The sequence below is a fragment of the Anguilla rostrata genome, chromosome 1, assembly GCF_018555375.3.
Source record: "Anguilla rostrata isolate EN2019 chromosome 1, ASM1855537v3, whole genome shotgun sequence".
In the NCBI taxonomy this organism is placed as follows: domain Eukaryota; kingdom Metazoa; phylum Chordata; class Actinopteri; order Anguilliformes; family Anguillidae; genus Anguilla; species Anguilla rostrata.
The window spans coordinates 82,355,736-82,375,966 of record NC_057933.1 but is presented as its reverse complement, the minus strand read 5'-3'; the positions used below and the strand labels follow the sequence as shown (position 1 = coordinate 82,375,966).

General features: G+C 40.5%; 2 protein-coding genes across 2 annotated transcripts; both read right to left on the bottom strand.

Moving 5' to 3' along the window:
• Positions 1-2,112: 2,112 nt before the first annotated feature.
• On the bottom strand, positions 2,113-5,591 carry LOC135238107 (protein turtle homolog B-like). Its single transcript, XM_064305794.1, has 5 exons — positions 5,035-5,591; positions 4,604-4,648; positions 3,467-3,814; positions 3,146-3,364; positions 2,113-2,447 (listed from the first exon to the last, which is right to left on the bottom strand). The coding sequence occupies exons 1-5, from the start codon at positions 5,078-5,080 to the stop codon at positions 2,128-2,130; spliced, it is 978 nt and encodes a 325-aa protein (XP_064161864.1). The 5' UTR covers positions 5,081-5,591; the 3' UTR covers positions 2,113-2,127.
• A 396-nt stretch (positions 5,592-5,987) lies between these two features.
• On the bottom strand, positions 5,988-18,958 carry LOC135239214 (B-cell receptor CD22-like). Its single transcript, XM_064307735.1, has 11 exons — positions 18,946-18,958; positions 18,444-18,596; positions 17,264-17,527; positions 16,181-16,333; positions 13,915-14,187; positions 12,844-13,110; positions 11,645-11,917; positions 11,233-11,314; positions 10,058-10,097; positions 8,813-9,045; positions 5,988-7,777 (listed from the first exon to the last, which is right to left on the bottom strand). The coding sequence occupies exons 1-11, from the start codon at positions 18,956-18,958 to the stop codon at positions 7,711-7,713; spliced, it is 1,818 nt and encodes a 605-aa protein (XP_064163805.1). The 3' UTR covers positions 5,988-7,710.
• Between the last annotated feature and the right edge of the window lie 1,273 nt (positions 18,959-20,231).

The following is a 20,231-nucleotide window of genomic DNA, read 5'->3' as shown; positions in this document are numbered from 1 at the left end:
TGACACTGCGCAATCATCTATTGTGATCCATTTCAGATCGTAGCCTCTGTATCATGATCAGCTCTGCTTTGTAGCCTCAGGATCATAATCAGTATCACGTAAAATATCGTATCAAATATGTTCTGGTCCTACCTTGCACTGTGACCAGTATAGCAGAAGCATTCTGAACTCCAAGTCTGTTCTGTGCCTCACAGTAGTACTGTCCTCTGTTCCAGGATCTAAAGTTAGAAAAGTTCAAACTCTGTCCAGATCCTGCCTGCCAGACTCCAGTGTCATTCTTCTTAACCCAGGTGTAGTTCTGCACTGGTGGGTTGGCATCACTGCTGCAGGTCAGAGTCACTGAACTGCCCTCCACTATTTCACCAGAGGGGCTCACTGATACTGAGGTGTTCTTAGGAGGATCTGAAAGAGAAAATAACAGGTCCTGCAGTTTTATATAGATCTCACACTTACCACATGTTTCCTTTTCCTCAATGTTTCCAATATGTCATTTTGTTTGACTGCTATTATTGCGATGTCATCTTTCTTTCAATTTTTAGAATGAAACCCGCTATCGTTTCTAAACATAATAACTTCCATTTCCTAATCATTATCTGCGGGTTACTCTTCTGCCCAGTTCTCAAGTCTTTTAAAGGTACATTAAAGTACAACTGCATCACCGCTTTTTCAAAATGAGTAACAAATGAGACTCAGTAAAGTTAAATGTATGAGTTTGTCTTCAAATACTCACATCTCACACTGAGAGTCACTGCTGGGGACGGGAGATTCTCATGACCTCTTACTGCACAGGAGTAGCTGCCTGCATCTCCACTGCTGGCTTTGAACTGAATGTAGTTATGATTTTCATATTTCTGGGTGGTGTTTTGTAGAAATTGCCCATTCTTGTACCAGATGAATGTTTGGTTGGCAGTCAGGTCAGTGCAGGTGATATTGCAGGTTAGTGTCACCCTCACTCTCTCACTCACTGTGCTAGATTTCATTTCAACCTTTAGACCTGAGTGAGAAGAAGAAATACAATAACACAATATATTGAGTTATTTAACAAAATTCCACATTGTACAGAACCCACAATAAATGTATGAATGCATATTACTGTAAATGGTCCAGTTTTTCATTTCAATTAAAGATTGAAGTCAACTGAGACCCCAAAATCTCAATCTGTCTGATAATGGAATGCTTGTTCTCTCAGAAGAATCTCTTAGTTCTTGTGCATAAATGAATGTAAAACACACAAATGTGACCTCAAACACTCACATCTCACACTGAGAGTCACGGCGCGGGAAACAAGATGCTGATTGCCTCTTACAGCACAGGAGTATCTGCCCGTATCTTCACTTCTGGCTGTGAATTTAAGGTTTCCATAGGACTGGGAGAACCTGTAGTAGTCAGTCAGAAGCTGCTCATTCTTGTACCAAATGAAGCTGTTGCTCTCAGTCAGGTGAGTGCAGGTTGCTGTACAGGTCAGTCCACTGTCTCTCCCCCTGACACTGTGTCAGAATTTATATCCACCTTCACACTGAGTGGATTAAAAAAGCAAACAGAATGTAACTCAACACACTTATATTCTACATTAGAATATCCAGCATGGTGATATAAATGTTTTTTTTAACAGACATAATGTGCACTAATAATATCAATAACACAAGGAACATGAGCAGTAAGTTGATGGTCACTAAGAGGATTAGGGCCATGCATTGCTTGTGCCAATATGCTTGGTTTGTTATTTTTGCACAGTGGTGGTAAGTAACTAAGTACATGTACTTTGTTACTGTACTTATGTAGGATATTGGAAACTTTGTACTTTTTCTGACTATGAACAATATTGGCAACTTTCACTTTCTACTCCACTACATCGATAAAGAATTTATGTACTTTTTACTCAAAGACATTTCTATTGACAACTGCCGTTACTTGTTACATTTCTTGTGGTTGGTCGTCAGCCGAATTTTCTCTGGATTGGCTGGCCTAACGTGGTGAAAACATGCAGTCATTTCCCCCTCTTTTAAAAATTATTTGGTGGCAGATAAAGGGTCCAGCTTTTCATTTCAATCAAAGATTGAAGTCAACTGAGACCCCAAAATCTCAATCTGTCTGATAATGGAATGCTTGTTCTCTCAGAAGAATCTCTTAGTTCTTGTGCATAAATGAATGTAAAATACACAAATGAGACCTCAAACACTCACATCTCACACTGAGAGTCACGGCAGGGGAAACAAGATGCTGATAGCCTTCTACAGCACAGGAGTATCTGCCCGTATCTTCACTTCTGGCTGTGAATGTTAGGTTTCTGTCGGACTGGGAGAACCTGTAGTCGCCAGTCAGAAGCTGCTCATTCTTGTACCAGATGAAGCTGTTGCTCTCAGTCAGGTGAGTGCAGGTTGCTGTACAGGTCAGTTCCACTGAATCTCCCCCTGACACTGTGTCTGAATTTATTTCCACCTTCACACCTGGGTGAAGGAACAAAATGCAGAAAGAAAAACATTCAGTTATTCAATCAACTTCTCACCCTCTTATGCTCCTCCCTCAAAACCAGGTAAACTGTACTTATTGGTATAATATACATTCAATAGAGGTGATACATTGATATTATACATTCATAAAGACATCATCATAACAACAGTGACAAAGCATTAGCAATGTGATCATGATTTTCACAATAAATTTACAATTTTAAAATAATATTCTTTGACCTATGATCTCCCCGCTCATCATCGCTCAAGATCAACCATATATTGTGCCTCACCATGGTGTGCTGTTTCTCTGTTGTGAATTAAAACAAATCCTTTCCTGTTTCCTGTTCTTAAACAGAGAATATTTTATTCTGCAGGAGTAGGATTGACCATAAACCCAGACATGCATTCAGTACCGGCCCGAGGGTTTCGGGGGCCCTCAGAGCAGTCCTGTCGACCCGGGCTGGTGGGAGGGCCTGGCTGCTTTGTAAAATCCGTCTTACATTACGTTATGAAATATTCGGTTGTCATTCCATTTTAAATTACTAACGCTGGTTTTGCGATAGGGGATGAATACCGCATGGGGGCCCCCTGGTGGCCACGGGGGCCCTAAGCAGCCGCTTAGTTCGCTTATGCCTCGGGCCGGCCCTGCATGCATTATTTCCCAGTAAAACAGAAGATGGGCAGGCACTCACATTTCACATTGACTGCAGGGGAAGTGACTCCTCCTGTAGCACAGGAGTAGAGATCTGTATCATCAGTGCTGGCTAAATTAAGGGAGTATTTATTTTCATAGGGCACAACTGTTCCATTCTTGTACCAGGTCAAGGTTGGGCTGCCACTCAAAGTGCAGGTGCTGCTACAGGTCAGTTTTACACTCTGTGCCTCATTCTCTGTTACTTTCACCTGAAGACCTGCACACAAGAATAAACATGATAAATAGACCATTCTGTTTCTATTAGAAAATGATTAGGAGTACTGCCAGTTCATAGTATATAAAGCAAGTTTAGAATTACCTGTAACTGTCAATGAGACTCCAGGCAGACCAGTATATTTTCCATGTTGGCTATCAGTCTGGAACCTGAAGCGATATATTGCAGAATCGCTTTCTTTCAGTTGCTTTATTCTGAAAGTGCAGTCACTGTTCTTATCCCCCAGATACTCCACACGGTGAGAGTACTCTGCATTCTGGGACAGGTCCTCAGGCTCCTGTGTCTCATTCCAGTGAATAAACCAGAATGTTTTCTGCACTCTGTGATATGTGGGATATGAGTAAGTGCAGCTCATGTCTACTGAAGACCCCTTTAAGGCACAGATTCCCTCAGTGGTGTAAGTCACTCTCCATCCCCGCTGGCTCAGAACACCTGAAAAACACACACACACACACACACACACACACACACACACAAATTTAAAACACAGATGTGTTGGCAACATGACAGATAAGGGATTCAGTTAACAAAACTTTAAAACTACTGCACCTAACTAATATTTTTTGTTTTTTTCGGTGATATAAGAATTTGCAGATTCAAACAAATTAACATAATCTTTTGTCCCTCTGTTAGCTATTTCAATACTAACTGACATCTGTAGACGTCAGTAGCCGCCAATAAATGTGAGATTGACAGGCACAGGAAGTCTTGCTTATTAGCAAGCTTTGCTAGAAAGTAGCATTATGCCAAGCAAGTTAAGAGTGAGTGTCTGGGTACACTCTTGGCCGAAAACTGTTATGTTCTGCTAACAGTGAAAATGAACTGCTTTTATTAAAACATGTGAACCAAAATACTTTTTCACCATTCAAACGCAACATGCACAATCAACAGCTCCGATCATTTAGTAAAGCCAGATATTTATATCAAGCCTCTGTCTCAGTTTTAAAGCTGAGTGTGAAGAGGAACTTCATCTTATAAGTTCTCTCTTTGTTCGCCTCTCTCTTCATATGAGAAACGTTGCACTACTCTAAGCTAATGTACTGTAGAACATTATTTTATAAAAATTATATACATTCCTTAAAGCGATTTAAATGTATTCACTTTTGCTTCTGATTGAGACAATGAAGGGAGACTAATAAATAGAAACACATGCTGATAAATATTGTATATGCAGACTGAAACATCAGAACTACATTTGGAAAAAAAACACAAACAATTTACCTGACACAGAGAGGACGATTACCAACAGGGGTTTGAAGAGCATGGCTGCATCAGATTGAAAATACTCATCAAAATACACATATATACTTGATTATTATTTACACTGAAAATGAATGGCAGAAACAAAGACTCAGAGTATTCTATTTATTAGCAAAAAATACCAGACTAACAAATACTACACAAGCGCACACAGTGAGTTAGTGCTGCTAATGTCCCTAAATACGTTTTTTTATGAAGAGCTCACACAGTCCAGACAGCAAAGACTCAAACAGGATGTTACTTGACAATTGATATTTGTATGGAAGAAACAGCAATCATTTCTAGTCTGAAAATACATTTTATTTTTTGATTTATCCCAGTTCAATCTTCTTGCACCACAAAATATTGTGACATAGTTTTGATTAAATTAAATGATATGATAATGCACTTACCAGGAGAGAATTCTGATCTGGCCTCAGTGCTTTGCCAATGAGCCATTAGTATTAAACAGCCTTACAGACAGAGCAGTGTGGCTGAATATGATCGGAAATAAAATGCTTCACACTAAATATAAATTAGAATGTGCTGATGCAGATCTGACTTACTTCCCTCTTTTTTAAGTCATGCACATTTGAAAAGTTAACTGATAAAAATGGCAGAACAAACGCAGTCATTAGCTTTGCGTCTGGTCAGGACTAACAGTACATTTTTAAAAGGCTGGGTAACTCCATTCTCTTATTGAGATTCAGATACCAATATGAATATCAATGACAACAGCTGCTCTTAATCCCAATCAATTGCAATTATGTTTATTTTGGATATTATAAAATAAACATAACAATTCTGCTTACAAGCATAATTCCTGATCCATTTTGACATATGCAATAATGAAGTCAAACTTTGCATTTGTAAATATTCCTGAATCCACACGCTCTATAAGAGAGACATGCTGACGTGCACACTTCAATGCACACGCATGCACACGCATGCACACGCATGCACACGCATGCACACGCATGCAAACAACATGGCGTAAGGCCGTGGGTGAGTGCTTCGTCGTTGCCGTGTTTCTGTAGCATGAGCAAATATTCGGAAACAGCCAGCCAGAACAGGGATTCCACCTTTGCCTTGTTTATTCCTTGGAAATGTGCGGACGGGCTATCACTACTATAACTTGCAATACAGCACTGCTTACCGATCACTCTTAAAACTCTATGGAAAGCTGGCTACCTTCCCTCCAACAAAAATACCTGAACAACACTCCCCTGTCTCTGTGCCTTTTTCTGTGCCCCCCCCCCCCCCCCAATTTGCACCACTCCCTCTCTCTACACTTACAGAGGCCTTCCCAGTCCACAAACCATTTAAATGGGTACAGCAGTTCAATCACACATCTCACATAAGCACATGTATGAATTCACTTGAGACCTTTATTCTATTCACTGATGTGCAATTAATACAGACATTGTTTCTGTTTTTTTTAAAAATGTTTTTTAAATTTCAGCATCTCTGTCTGTTCCCAGATGAATTTTGTCTTTATTTCACATCTTGTAAAACAATAACAAATAAAAATATGCATCCAGCTGCATGTGCATGACTGAATTAAAACATCTGTGACTGCATTGGCAATGTGAACTAAAGCTACTAGCAGGAAGCTATCTGCTAATGCATACATTGTTGCTAAGGTCTGAGGCTTGTCCTATTCCAATACATGTACAGTATAAACAGTCTGTAAAAGCAGAAGAGCTTAATATCAATGAGTCTGTAAAAGGTGTGATAGGCATCAGGCACAGGTAAACACTTTTAGGTTCAGGAGCCCCATACAAAAAACCATTACCTGAACCAGATTACTTAATTCAGTTTCGCAAACGATCTTGGAGAAAATCGATCTGAAACGCTCAGACAGGACTCATGTACTGCAGTAATAGTGCCATCTACAGGCAGAAAAGGTGCACTGCATTCATCTCTCCTCCTGAGGTTAATTTCACTGCCACAAACAGAATGTTTAGCCTACTTGAATCTGGGTGTTATAGTTTTTTTATTTTCTTTTTCTTTTTTCTTTTTTTAACAGTTTATAAAAGATATATTTTCTATTTATTTCATTTAACTCAATGTGGTGCAGGTCTCACCCCGTACTAAAACATAAATGACAGTACTGGTGACATCATTCGCTAAATTTTTCCACTGGGTTCCTTACCCATCCTGTGTCTGCTATATATATATATATATATATATATATATATATATATATATATATATATCAGCCTTTTATAATTTGGAAATCCAGCAGGCCCTGTGGGATGTTTTTTTTAAAGTACCTGTTTAGTGCTTTTCCTGCACATGTTCTATTCCATCAGCAGAACCCAGGGGGTAACACCTACAGTACACGGTTTACTTACAAAATTCTTCAAGCATAGGTTTATTTTGTTTGTTTCATTAAATGATTGTTAAAAAAATTCAAGGTATGCTCTGAATTCTAACGTTTAGCAATACAAAAAATAAACACTAAGAATGTGAAAAACAAATTCACCTCATGTGAATTTATACTCTAGATGGGATCAGTTCAGTAATAAGCATAATATAATCACAAAATGTGCACAGGAATGTCATAATCATGTAAATGTTATACAAGTATTAATTAAAAAATTAAAAAAATTGAATTATATATAAAGCTCAATTCTCCAGTATATTTGGCCAACGAATACATTCAGCAATGATAATGGCTTTCAGTCACCAACATCTTGATAATACTTTGTGTACAATATGAAGACATGAGCTGTTATGCATGTACATTTTGATAGAATGCCAAAGGAATGATGCATTCGGGGTACATCTTTGCAGACCCAATAGCCATAGTCATCCTGGTCATGTGACAAAGGCACAGTCATGTGACCTGAGGTAATGAGGAGAGTTTATGTTCACTGGTTTTAATAAATACTCTTAAATGTATCATCCAGTGAAGGAAATGTTTGGTTCATACCGCTTGAGGATTACTTTGCAGACAATTTGCTGTTTAAAGTTCAAGCAAAAACATAGGAAATGCTCACACATTAAAAGAAATGTCCAAATTTACACTGAATAACCAGCATTGGTCCACAGTTTATGAAGCAAGATATCTTCCTGGTTTATTTTCACTTGTCCAAGTGTCGAAGTGTGCTGTAGAGAACACAGTCTTCCTTTACGGATGGAGCTGGTGACCTGCATGGAGAAAACAGCGCATTTAGACTCTATTAAAGTCACAGACATTCTCATTCTCATTTCAGTCAATCCTGCCTGAGCCTTTATCACATTTAGACACACTACATGAAGCACAAGCAGAAGCTTTAGCCACAGAACAGTTATCTGGAATTTTGGAAAACATTACATCACTGTGATGTCATAGGCTGAGGTCACACAGCAGGGAGATGAAAAGAGAAGAAAGTTGACAAGCTGAACAAACCAAATGATGAATCTAGATCAGTGGAACATCCAGTCCTCGTATTACCACGTTCTTCTTTTGACCAGGCAGAGAAGTTCTTAGCAAAGCAGCAGTGAGAGATTGCAACATTTAAAAAAACTTGAACAGGGCTTTGGGACTGCAACAAACAAGCAACCAAAATATAGAAATAGTGTGCATCAAGCCAACACCCGGTCCTACAAACACATCAATATATGAACTGTTACAGATGTACTGAGAAGTACTGGAATCTCAGAAATGCTCAATTGCATTTTCCTCTGAAATGCTCATTTGTATTTTGTTTCCAGGGTTTGTTTTGTACATGCTTACATGTCCAAGTGTTATGGATGTATGTTTTTTGGCTAAAATACTTCTTTATGTTTTTTTCCAAATATAAATCACAGCACACCCATCTCAGCTCTCCCCAGTGAGACACTCTGGCCTATCCAGTGAGACGCTCTGGCCTATCCAGTGAGACGCTCTGGTCAATCCAGGGAGACACTCTGGTCTATCCAGTGAGACACTCTGGTCTATCCAGTGAGACAGTATGGTCTATAAACCAGTGAGACACTCTGGTCTATCCAGTGAGACGCTCTGGTCTGTCCAGTGAGACACTCTGGTCTATCCAGTGAGACGCTCTGGTCTGTCCAGTGAGGGTCGTTCTCCTGCTGACTCCATAGAGGCCTCGTCTGGCTCCAGTCAGAGAGAGCAGCCTGTGATAAAAGCTGCTGGAGAGAGATAACAGACCTGACACAGCGACAGTCAGCACAGGTAGTATAAAGGTGGGATATTCTCACCTGGGGGCAGCACTGGAGGGGCGGAACTGGATGCTGGCGTACTGAACACCCTCCTCACACTGGGGGAGTGACTTTTGATCGGCGGAGTGTAGAAGTCTTTCCTGGTTGCGGGTGTTAGCGGGCTGAACAGAGGCGTAGAGGGGAACTTCACCGTCGTCTCTGTCCGTACCCTGTGTTCCAGTGTGACTCATTGCCATCCCTGAGACGTTGCCATAAATGGGGCTTTTATTCCCCTGCAGGGTAAAGAAAAGAGGCAGGAGAAGGATGGGAAAGTTCTACAGAAAGTTCCTGTTCATTTCAGTGAGCTCCTCAGAGCTGGAGTGAGCTACTCACCCCCATTAATGACAAAACATGCATTTAACCTGATATAAAAAAATCAGCTAATGAATCAATGTTTCATTTTCAAATACATGCCATCAGCAGTTCAATATCGACTGAACCAGACATACAGACGTAATACACTTAATACGATTTCTTGTCTCTAACATGACCTGTTTTACAATGGGTTTTCATAAAATCTTGGAAAGATTGCATATTGAAGTACTTTTTTCATTCCAAAGCATATATTTGCAATAACCAATAGCATTAAACCACTATCACAACAATAATCTGTGTGTATTTATTCATTGGAAACTGGTGAATACAACACATACAGTACAAGTCACTCTCCCTGGCTCTCTATGTAATGCACAGATTATTACATGCACATAAGCAGTATTGTACTGTGTAACGTTACTGTCACATACTGCAACCCCTTTTGAGAAAATGAAACTGTCCTTAACAGGGGAATACACATAATTAACTCCTGAAATATTTCCATTAAGCATGTCAACACACATAGAAGATCATAACCTCATACTGTAAATCTGTACATAATCTAATAAACCTTCAAGGTCACATGGCACACACTGCTATGCTTTCTACTTATTTGTAAGAAAGGTTTATTTATTTATTTAGGACCCCCATTTGCAATACACAGGTGCTATATGTATAAATAAATCATATCACATGATTACTGTTATAAAGCATTATGAGTATTAATCAATCTTCATAACTCTAATTGTACTGTATTATGAGCAGATTATAATGCATTATAAGTCTATAATGCATTATAGACAGGTATCATAGACAGTGTTTCCAAATTTCTGTTTTTGCTTCAAGAATGCATTATACATTATCAAAATTATATTACATCCATAGATAAATACATGTATGCACATATTCAGACTGATTTCATTAACTTACCTGCCTGTCCCCTTCTGTCTCGATTGTTGATTTTCTCCTCCTGATTATTCAGAAAAGAAAGAAAAATAAAAAGTAAATCTACCTTCAGACAAACCTTTAAACAGCCCCCTCTTGTATAAACAGCATTCTGTCAGGACCACTGTCATCAAGTAGAACTTTATTGACAATAAAGGCAATACAGTTATGTTTGGCGGTATGGCTCTGTTCTGGAGCTCTCCCGCCAACCACGCAGCCCGCGTGGATAAGGCCGGGAGGCCAGCAGCCAAACCCCCCCTAGAGGGGTACACACAGAACAGATCCAGCAGCAAAGCAGTTTTTAACACATATGAATGGAACAAATGCAATTTCTTTACACATAAGGATGGAGCAATACAACTTCTTAACACATAGGAATGGAGAATGCAAATTCTTGACGCATGGGGATGGAGCTGGGGTGGTGGAGGGGATTTACGAAGCAACGTACAGCGCTTGCATGCAGGAGGAGCAGCCGAATGAGTAGAGGGAGGCTGTTTAAGTAGACCGCCCTGTTAGTGAATGTACTGTGATAGGCGAACATCACTCAGCTGAGCCATCAGCTGATTCGGCCGGAGCGCTTGACTCTCGTGACCTGCCAGAACTACGCGATGCTCCATTTTTGCTTTTATTTGAATGATGTGTATTGCAGAGTCAATAGTGCCCATGTATGTGTATATTTTTTATTATTCAGATGTCATTTGGTTACAGGAAATGAGCCTGAGTTATAAGAGGTTTCTTCCTGCCCAGTAAATGTAGTTCTGCTTTATTCAAACCAACACTGGAGCTCATGGGCAAATTGATACGCTTGACAAGACGTTGCTATGGTCTGTAACTGTCCACATGATTCATATTAAGACCAAGCTTTAAGGGGATTCTGTTACCCCATCATACAGGTTTGATAAACTAATTGGGACACTAAAACGCATCAGTCAGAGTTTATAAAATTGACATCAATAAAACAAAATGTCTAATAATGCAGTGGTCTAAGCACTAATCAGACATTAGAGGGGGGAGTATGACATCAGCATGATGTAACGTAGCTAATGCTTGACAAAAACATTCCACAAAAATGTACACTCGTTTTAAACTATGAGTCTGAATGAGACATACAGTAATTCACACTGGAGTGACTACAAACCGACTCATTTACAACCACGTACCTCAGGCACACAACACCCAGAAACACAAGAGCCAAAATGGCAGCCACTCCCACAGCTGCACCCGCGATCAGTGACTGACCTCCTAAGCAAAGTCAGAGAGATGTAGCCCTGTCAGTTATGATATAGCAGTGCTCATTTCACAACATGCCTCACCATGGTCCTTAAGGCGAAAGTTTATAAATTTTTAAATACACCCCTTATATGCCTACCTTCACTAGAAATTTCTGGACATTTGAATTTTACTGAATTCAATGCTGGCATCATGATACTTTTAGTTACACTGCTCATCATCATTATCTACCATGATCCGGTTCGGATTGTAGCACCAATAACATGATCAGCATTGCTTTGTAGCCACTGGATCACAATCAGCGTCAGATAAAACATTTTATCAAATATGTTCTGGCCCTACCTTGCACTGTGACCAGTAGAGCAGAAGCATTCTGAGCTCCAAGTCTGTTCTGTGCCTCACAGTAGTATTCTCCACTGTTCAAGGATCTAAACTCAGAAAAGTTTAAACTCTGTCCAGATCCTGCCTGCCAGACTCCCGCAGGGTCATTCTTCTTATACCAGGTGTATTTCTGCACTGGTGGGTTGGCATCGCTGCTGCAGGTCAGAGTCACTGAACTGCCCTCCACTATTTCACCAGAGGGGCTCACTGATACTGAGACGCTCTTCGGAGGATCTGAAAGAGAAAATAAAAGGTCTTGCAGTTTTAATTAAAAGTCACACAGAGGTGTTCTTGGGAGCATCTAAAATCATTAGAAAAATGTGTTGAATTCAATATAATTTCTCACTCACTGCGTTGCTTCTCGAAACACTAGCAGAAACATTTATTTCAAAGTAATGTTTATAATGGAGCTGAAATCTCACAATGTGAAGTGGAGGAGTGATGTGGTTAGGTCACCATCTGCAGGTGGAGTGGGAGCAGTATAGCTGGCTAACAACCACGCCTGTTTGCATTTACAATTGATTGGTAATAGTTTATATGCTCTGCCTGCAGTGAGACCGGGGTTCTGGAATGAGAGACGCACGCGGGAGCGGCATGCCATCTAATCCCCGTCCTTATCGTCTGTGTTTTGTTTTGTTTTTGTTTCCGTGTTTTTGGTATCGAGCGCACAATAAAGCCTTGGTGCCTCTAACAACGACGGATTGTGTGGTTTGTGGGGAAAAGGACTGCAGAACCTGTTACAGTAAATATCCCAGTATATCATGCTTTGTTACAAAATGAACTGGATATACTATAGCTTCTTATGGTAGTTGGAAAATGACACAGCAGAATCAGGTTTTTAAAAGTGACAGATGTATTTAGATATGTCTTTTTAGCATCTTCGTTAATAATGATAACTTCATTTTTTAAAGTTGAACAGCTGCATGTGGTACCTTTTTTGCCCTTTGCAAAGTCAAAATGACTACACGTTTTACCTAAGACATGTCAGTATGATCAGACTCATCACTGTGTGATAATGTAATTATATCTGATTTCTCCTTCACTGGTCAGTGTGTCTGCTTTACTCAGTATCTAACTATTGCAATGTTTCCGAAAGATACTCAGGAGATACTGACTCTCTGCTCTGTGTCTATGAAGCTGAGATGCACTGATATACTCACACTTCACATCAAGACGTTTAGGAGGAGATGTTTTTGTCCCAATCCCATTCCCTGCTTGACAGGTGTATTCTCCTGCATCCTGCAGTGTGATGCTTTTAATGGTGTAACTGGATCCTCTCCATGAAGAATCAGCTCTATTATTTTTATACCAGGTGTATGTCTGCACTGGTGGGTTGGCATCGCTGCTGCTGCAGGTCAGAGTCACTGAACTGCGCTCCACTATTTCACCAGAGGAGCTCACTGATACTGAGACGCTCTTCGGAGGATCTGAAAGAGAAAATAACAGGTACTGCAGTTTTAAATAAAAGTCACAGTGAGGTATTCTTGGGAGCAGCTTAAATCATTAGAAAGATGTTCTCAATTCCATATAATTTCTCACTCACTGTGTTGTGCTCAATACACTAGCAGAGACATTTATTTCAAAGTAATGTTCATAATGGAGCTGAAATCTCACAATGTGATGTGGAGAGGTGCTGTGGTTAGGGCGCCACCTGCAGGCAGAGTGGGAGCAGTATAGCTGGCTAACAACCAGGCCTGTTTGCAGTTACAATTGATTGGTAATGGTTTATATGCTCTGCCTGCAGTGAGACCGGGGTGCTGGAATAAGAGACGCACGCGGGAGCGGCATGCCATCTAATCCCCGTCCTTATCGTGTGTGTTTTGTTTTGTTGTGTTTTGGTTTCCGTGTTTTTGGTATCGAGCGCAGAATAAAGCCTTGGTGCCTCTAACAACGATGGATTGTGTGGTTTGTGGGGAAAAGGACTGCAGAACCTGTTACAGTAAATATCCCAGTATATCATGCTTTGTTACAAAATGAGCTGGATATACTGTAGCTTTTTATGGTAGTTGGAAAATGACACAACAGAATCAAGTTATCAAAAGTGACAGCAGTATTTAGATGTCTTTTTAGCATCTTCATTAATAATGATAACTTCATTTTTAAAAAGTTGAACAGCTGCATGTGGTACCTTTTTTACCCTTTGCAAACTCAAAATGACTACCCAAAGACACTCAAGAGATACTGACTCTCTGCTCTGTGTGTCTGAAGCTGAGATGCACTGATATACTCACACTGCACATTAAGACGTTTAGGAGGAGATTTTGTTGCCCAAATCCAATTCTGTGCCTCACAATAATATTCTCCTGCATCCCCGGATTTGATGTTATTAATGGTATAACTCTGTTGTGAACCTCTCCATGAAGAATCAGCTATATTATTTTTATACCAGGTGTATTTCTGCACTTGTGGGTTGGCATCACTGCTGCTGCAGGTCAGAGTCACTGAACTGCCTTCCACTATTACACCAGAGGGGCTCACTGATACTGAGACGTTCTTCGGAGGATCTGAAAGAGAAAATAACAGGTCCTGCAGTTTTAATGAAAAGTCACACTGAGGTATTCTTGGGAGCAGCTAAAATCATTAGACAAATGTTCTCAATTCCATATAATTTCTGACTCACTGTGTTACGTCTCAAAACACTAGCAGAGACATTAATTTCAAAGTAATGTTTATAATGGAGTTGAAATCTCAAACGTGATGTGGAGGAGTGGTGTGGTTAGGGCGCCATCTGCAGGTGGAGTGGGAGCAGTATAGCTGGCTAACAACCACGCCTGTTTGCAATGCATTGATTGGTAATGGTTTATATGCTCTGCCTGCAGTGAGACCGGGGTGCTGGAATGAGAGCGCACGCGGGAGCGGCATGCCATCTAATCCCCGTCCTTATCGTCTGTGTTTTGTTTTGTTTTGTTTTTGTTTCCGTGTTTTTGGTATTGAGCGCACAATAATGCCTTGGTGCCTCTAACAATGACGGATTGTGTGGTTTGTGGGGAAAAGGACTGCAGAACCTGTTACAGTAAATACCCCAGTATATCAAGCTTTGTTACAAAATGAACTGGATATACTGTAGCTTTTTATGGTAGTTGGAAAATAACACAACAGAATCAAGTTATCAAAAGTGACAGCAGTATTTAGATGTCTTTTTAGCATCTTCATTAATAATGATAACTTCATTTTTAAAAAGTTGAACAGCTGCATGTGGTACCTTTTTTGCCCTTTGCAAACTCAAAATGACTACCCAAAGACACTCAAGAGATACTGACTCTCTGCTCTGTGTGTCTGAAGCTGAGATGCACTGATATACTCACACTGCACATTAAGACGTTTAGGAGGAGATTTTGTTGCCCAAATCCAATTCTGTGCCTCACAATAGTATTCTCCTGCATCCCCGGAATTGATGTTATTAATGGTAAAACTCTGTTGTGAACCTCTCCATGAAGAATCAGCTATATTATTTTTATACCAGGTGTATTTCTGCACTTGTGGGTTGGCATCACTGCTGCTGCAGGTCAGAGTCACTGAACTGCCCTCCACTATTTCACCAGAGGGGCTCGCTGATACTGAGATGCTCTTCGGAGGAACTGAAAGAGAAAATAATAGTCTTGCAGTTTTAAATAAAAGTCACACAGAGGTGATCTTGGAAGCATCTAAAATCATTAGAAAAATGTGTTCAATTCCATATAATTTCTTACTCACTGTGTTGCGTCTCAAAACACTAGCAGAGATATTTATTTCAAAGTAATGTTTATAATGGAGCTGAAATCTCACAATGTGAAGTGGAGGAGTGATGTGGTTAGGTCACCATCTGCAGGTGGAGTGGGAGCAGTATAGCTGGCTAACAACCACGCCTGTTTGCATTTACAATTGATTGGTAATAGTTTATAAGCTCTGCCTGCAGTGAGACCGGGGTGCTGGAATGAGAGACGCACGCGGGAGCGGCATGCCATCTAATCCCCGTCCTTATCGTGTGTGTTTTGTTTTGTTTTTGTTTCCGTGTTTTTGGTATCGAGCGCACAATAAAGCCTTGGTGCCTCTAACAACGACGGATTGTGTGGTTTGTGGGGAAAAGGACTGCAGAACCTGTTACAGTAAATATCCCAGTATATCATGCTTTGTTACAAAATGAGCTGGATATACTGTAGCTTTTTATGGTAGTTGGAAAATGACACAACAGAATCAAGTTATCAAAAGTGACAGCAGTATTTAGATGTCTTTTTAGCATCTTCATTCATAATGATAACTTCATTTTTAAAAAGTTGAACAGCTGCATGTGGTACCTTTTTTGCCCTTTGCAAAATCAAAATGACTACCCAAAGACACTCAAGAGATACTGACTCTCTGCTCTGTGTGTCTGAAGCTGAGATGCACTGATATACTCACACTGCACATTAAGACGTTTAGGAGGAGATTTTGTTGCCCAAATCCAATTCTGTGCCTCACAATAGTATTCTCCTGCATCCCCGGATTTGATGTTATTAATGGTAAAACTCTGTTGTGAACCTCTCCATGAAGAATCAGCTATATTATTTTTATACCAGGTGTATTTCTGCACTTGTGGGTTGGCATCACTGCTGCTGCAGGTCAGAGTCACTGAACTGCCCTCCACTATTTCACCAGAGGAGCTCACTGATACTGAGACGTGCTTCGGAGGATCTGAAAGAGAAAATAACAGGTCCTGCAGTTTTAAATAAAAGTCACACTGAGGTATTCTTGGGAGCAGCTAAAATCATTAGAAAGATGTTCTCAATTCCATATAATTTCTCAATCATTGTGTTGCATCTCAAAACACTAGCAGAGACATTCATTTCAAAGTAATGTTTATAATGAAGCTGAAATCTCACAATGTGATGTGGAGGAGTGGTGTGGTTAGGGCCCCATCTGCAGGCAGAGTGGGAGCAGTATAGCTGGCTAACAACCACGTCTATTTGCAGTTACAATTGATTGGTAATAGTTTATATGCTCTGCCTGCAGTGAGACCGGGGTGCTGGAATGAGAGACGCACGCGGGAGCGGCATGCCATCTAATCCCCGTCCTTATCGTCTGTGTTTTGTTTTGTTTTGTTTTTGTTTCCGTGTTTTTGGTATAGAGTGCACAATAATGCCTTGGTGCCTCTAACAATGACGGATTGTGTGGTTTGTGGGGAAAAGGACTGCAGAACCTGTTACAGTAAATACCCCAGTATATCAAGCTTTGTTACAAAATGAACTGGATATACTGTAGCTTTTTATGGTAGTTGGAAAATGACACAGCAGAATCAAGTTTTCAAAAGTGACAGAAGTATTTAGATATGTCTTTTTAGCATCTTCATTAATAATGATAACTTAATTTTTTAAAGTTGAACAGCTGTATGTGGTACCTTTTTGCCCTTTGCAAACTCAAAATGACTACACGTTTTACCTAAGACATGTCAGTATGATCAGGCTCGTCACTGTATGATAATGTAATTAAACCTGATTTCTCCTCCACTGGTCAGTGTGACTGCTTTACTCAGTGTCTTACTGCTGTGAAGTTACCCAAGAACACTCAGGAGATACTGACTCTCTGCTCTGTTTGTCTGAAGCTGAGATGCACTGATATACTCACACCGCACATCAAGACGTTTAGGAGGAGATCTTTCTATCCCAATCACATTCTGTGCCACACAGGTGTATTCTCCTGCATCCTGCAGTGTGATGCTTTTAAAGGTGTAACTGGATCCTCCCCATTGGGACACAGCAAAATTATTCCTATACCAGGTGTACCTCAGCACTGGAGGGTTGGCATAACTGCTGCAGGTCAGAGTCACTGCACTGCCCTCCGCTATTTCACCAGAGGGGCTCACTAATACTGAGACTCTCTTCGGACGATCTGAAAGAGAAAATAACAGGTATTGCAGTTTTAAATAAAAGTCACACAGAGGTATTCTTGGGAGCATCTATAATCATTAGAACAACGTGGTCAATTCCATATAATTTCTAACTCTCTGTGTTGCATCTCAAAACACTAGCAGAGACATTCATTTCAAAGTAATGTTTATAATGAAGCTGAAATCTCACAATGTGATGTGGAGGAGTGGTGTGGTTAGGGCCCCATCTGCAGGCAGAGTGGGAGCAGTATAGCTGGCTAACAACCACGTCTATTTGCAGTTACAATTGATTGGTAATAGTTTATATGCTCTGCCTGCAGTGAGACCGGGGTGCTGGAATGAGAGACGCACGCGGGAGCGGCATGCCATCTAATCCCCGTCCTTATCGTCTGTGTTTTGTTTTTGTTTCCGTGTTTTTGGTATTGAGCGCACAATAAAGCCTTGGTGCCTCTAACAACAACGGATTTTGTGGTTTGTGGGGAAAAGGACTGCAGAATCTGTTACAGTAAATATCCCAGTATGTAATGCTTTGTTACAAAGTGAACTGGATATACTGTAGCTTTTTATGGTAGTTGGTAAATGACACAACAGAATCAAGTTTTCAAAAGTGGCAGAAGTATTTAGATATGTCTTTTTAGCATCTTCATTAATAATGGTAACTTCATTTTTTAAAGTTGAACAGCTGCATGTGGTACCTTTTTTGCCCTTTGCAAAATCAAAATGACTACCCAAAGACACTCAAGAGATACTGACTCTCTGCTCTGTGTATCTGAAGCTGAGATGCACTGATATACTCACACTGCACATTAAGACGTTTAGGAGGAGATTTTGTTGCCCAAATCCAATTCTGTGCCTCACAATAGTATTCTCCTGCATCCCCGGATTTGATGTTATTAATGGTAAAACTCTGTTGTGAACCTCTCCATGAAGAATCAGCTATATTATTTTTATACCAGGTGTATTTCTGCACTTGTGGGTTGGCATCACTGCTGCTGCAGGTCAGAGTCACTGAACTGCCCTCCACTATTTCACCAGAGGAGCTCACTGATACTGAGACGTGCTTCGGAGGATCTGAAAGAGAAAATAACAGGTCCTGCAGTTTTAAATAAAAGTCACACTGAGGTATTCTTGGGAGCAGCTAAAATCATTAGAAAGATGTTCTCAATTCCATATAATTTCTCAATCATTGTGTTGCATCTCAAAACACTAGCAGAGACATTCATTTCAAAGTAATGTTTATAATGAAGCTGAAATCTCACAATGTGATGTGGAGGAGTGGTGTGGTTAGGGCCCCATCTGCAGGCAGAGTGGGAGCAGTATAGCTGGCTAACAACCACGTCTATTTGCAGTTACAATTGATTGGTAATAGTTTATATGCTCTGCCTGCAGTGAGACCGGGGTGCTGGAATGAGAGACGCACGCGGGAGCGGCATGCCATCTAATCCCCGTCCTTATCGTCTGTGTTTTGTTTTGTTTTGTTTTTGTTTCCGTGTTTTTGGTATAGAGTGCACAATAATGCCTTGGTGCCTCTAACAATGACGGATTGTGTGGTTTGTGGGGAAAAGGACTGCAGAACCTGTTACAGTAAATACCCAGTATATCAAGCTTTGTTACAAAATGAACTGGATATACTGTAGCTTTTTATGGTAGTTGGAAAATGACACAGCAGAATCAAGTTTTCAAAAGTGACAGAAGTATTTAGATATGTCTTTTTAGCATCTTCATTAATAATGATAACTTCATTTTTTAAAGTTGAACAGCTGCATGTGGTACCTTTTTTGCCCTTTGCAAACTCAAAATGACTACAGGTTTTACCTAAGACATGTCAGTATGATCAGGCTCATCACTGTAGAATAATGTAATTATATCTGATTTCTCCTCCACTGGTCAGTGTGACTGCTTTACTCAGTGTCTTACTGCTGTGAAGTTACCCAAGAACACTCAGGAGATACTGACTCTCTGCTCTGTTTGTCTGAAGCTGAGATGCACTGATATACTCACACCGCACATCAAGACGTTTAGGAGGAGATCTTTCTATCCCAATCACATTCTGTGCCACACAGGTGTATTCTCCTGCATCCTGCAGTGTGATGCTTTTAAAGGTGTAACTGGATCCTCCCCATTGGGACACAGCAAAATTATTCCTATACCAGGTGTACCTCAGCACTGGAGGGTTGGCATAACTGCTGCAGGTCAGAGTCACTGCACTGCCCTCCGCTATTTCACCAGAGGGGCTCACTAATACTGAGACTCTCTTCGGACGATCTGAAAGAGAAAATAACAGGTATTGCAGTTTTAAATAAAAGTCACACAGAGGTATTCTTGGGAGCATCTATAATCATTAGAACAACGTGGTCAATTCCATATAATTTCTAACTCTCTGTGTTGCATCTCAAAACACTAGCAGAGACATTTATTTCAAAATAATGTTTATAATGGAGCTGAAATCTCACAACGTGATGTGGAGGGGTGGTGTGGTTAGGCCGCCATCTGCAGGCAGAGTGGGAGCAGTACAGCTGGCTAACAACCATGCCTGTTTGCAGTTACAATTGATTGGTAATAGTTTATATGCTCTGCCTGCAGTGAGACCGGGGTGCTGGAATGAGAGACGCACGCGGGAGCGGCATGCCATCTAATCCCCGTCCTTATCGTGTGTGTTTTGTTTTTGTTTCCGTGTTTTTGGTATCGAGCGCACAATAAAGCCTT

Bases quoted from the DNA above. Each gene is read 5' to 3' on its own strand.
- LOC135238107 (XM_064305794.1), bottom strand. From the start codon at position 5,080: ATGGCTCATTGGCAAAGCACTGAGGCCAGATCAGAATTCTCTCCTG. The intron at 4,649-5,034 runs GTAAGTGCATTA...AATCTGATGCAG, and splicing joins CAGATCAGAATTCTCTCCTG to CCATGCTCTTCAAACCCCTG. The intron at 2,448-3,145 runs GTGAGTGCCTGC...TCCTTCACCCAG, and splicing joins CCCTGCAGTCAATGTGAAAT to GTGTGAAGGTGGAAATAAAT.
- LOC135239214 (XM_064307735.1), bottom strand. The intron at 11,918-12,843 runs GTGAGTATATCA...TTTCTCTTTCAG, and splicing joins TAAACGTCTTGATGTGAAGT to ATCCTCCGAAGAGCGTCTCA. The intron at 10,098-11,232 runs GTACGTGGTTGT...CTGAATAATCAG, and splicing joins CTGGGTGTTGTGTGCCTGAG to GAGGAGAAAATCAACAATCG.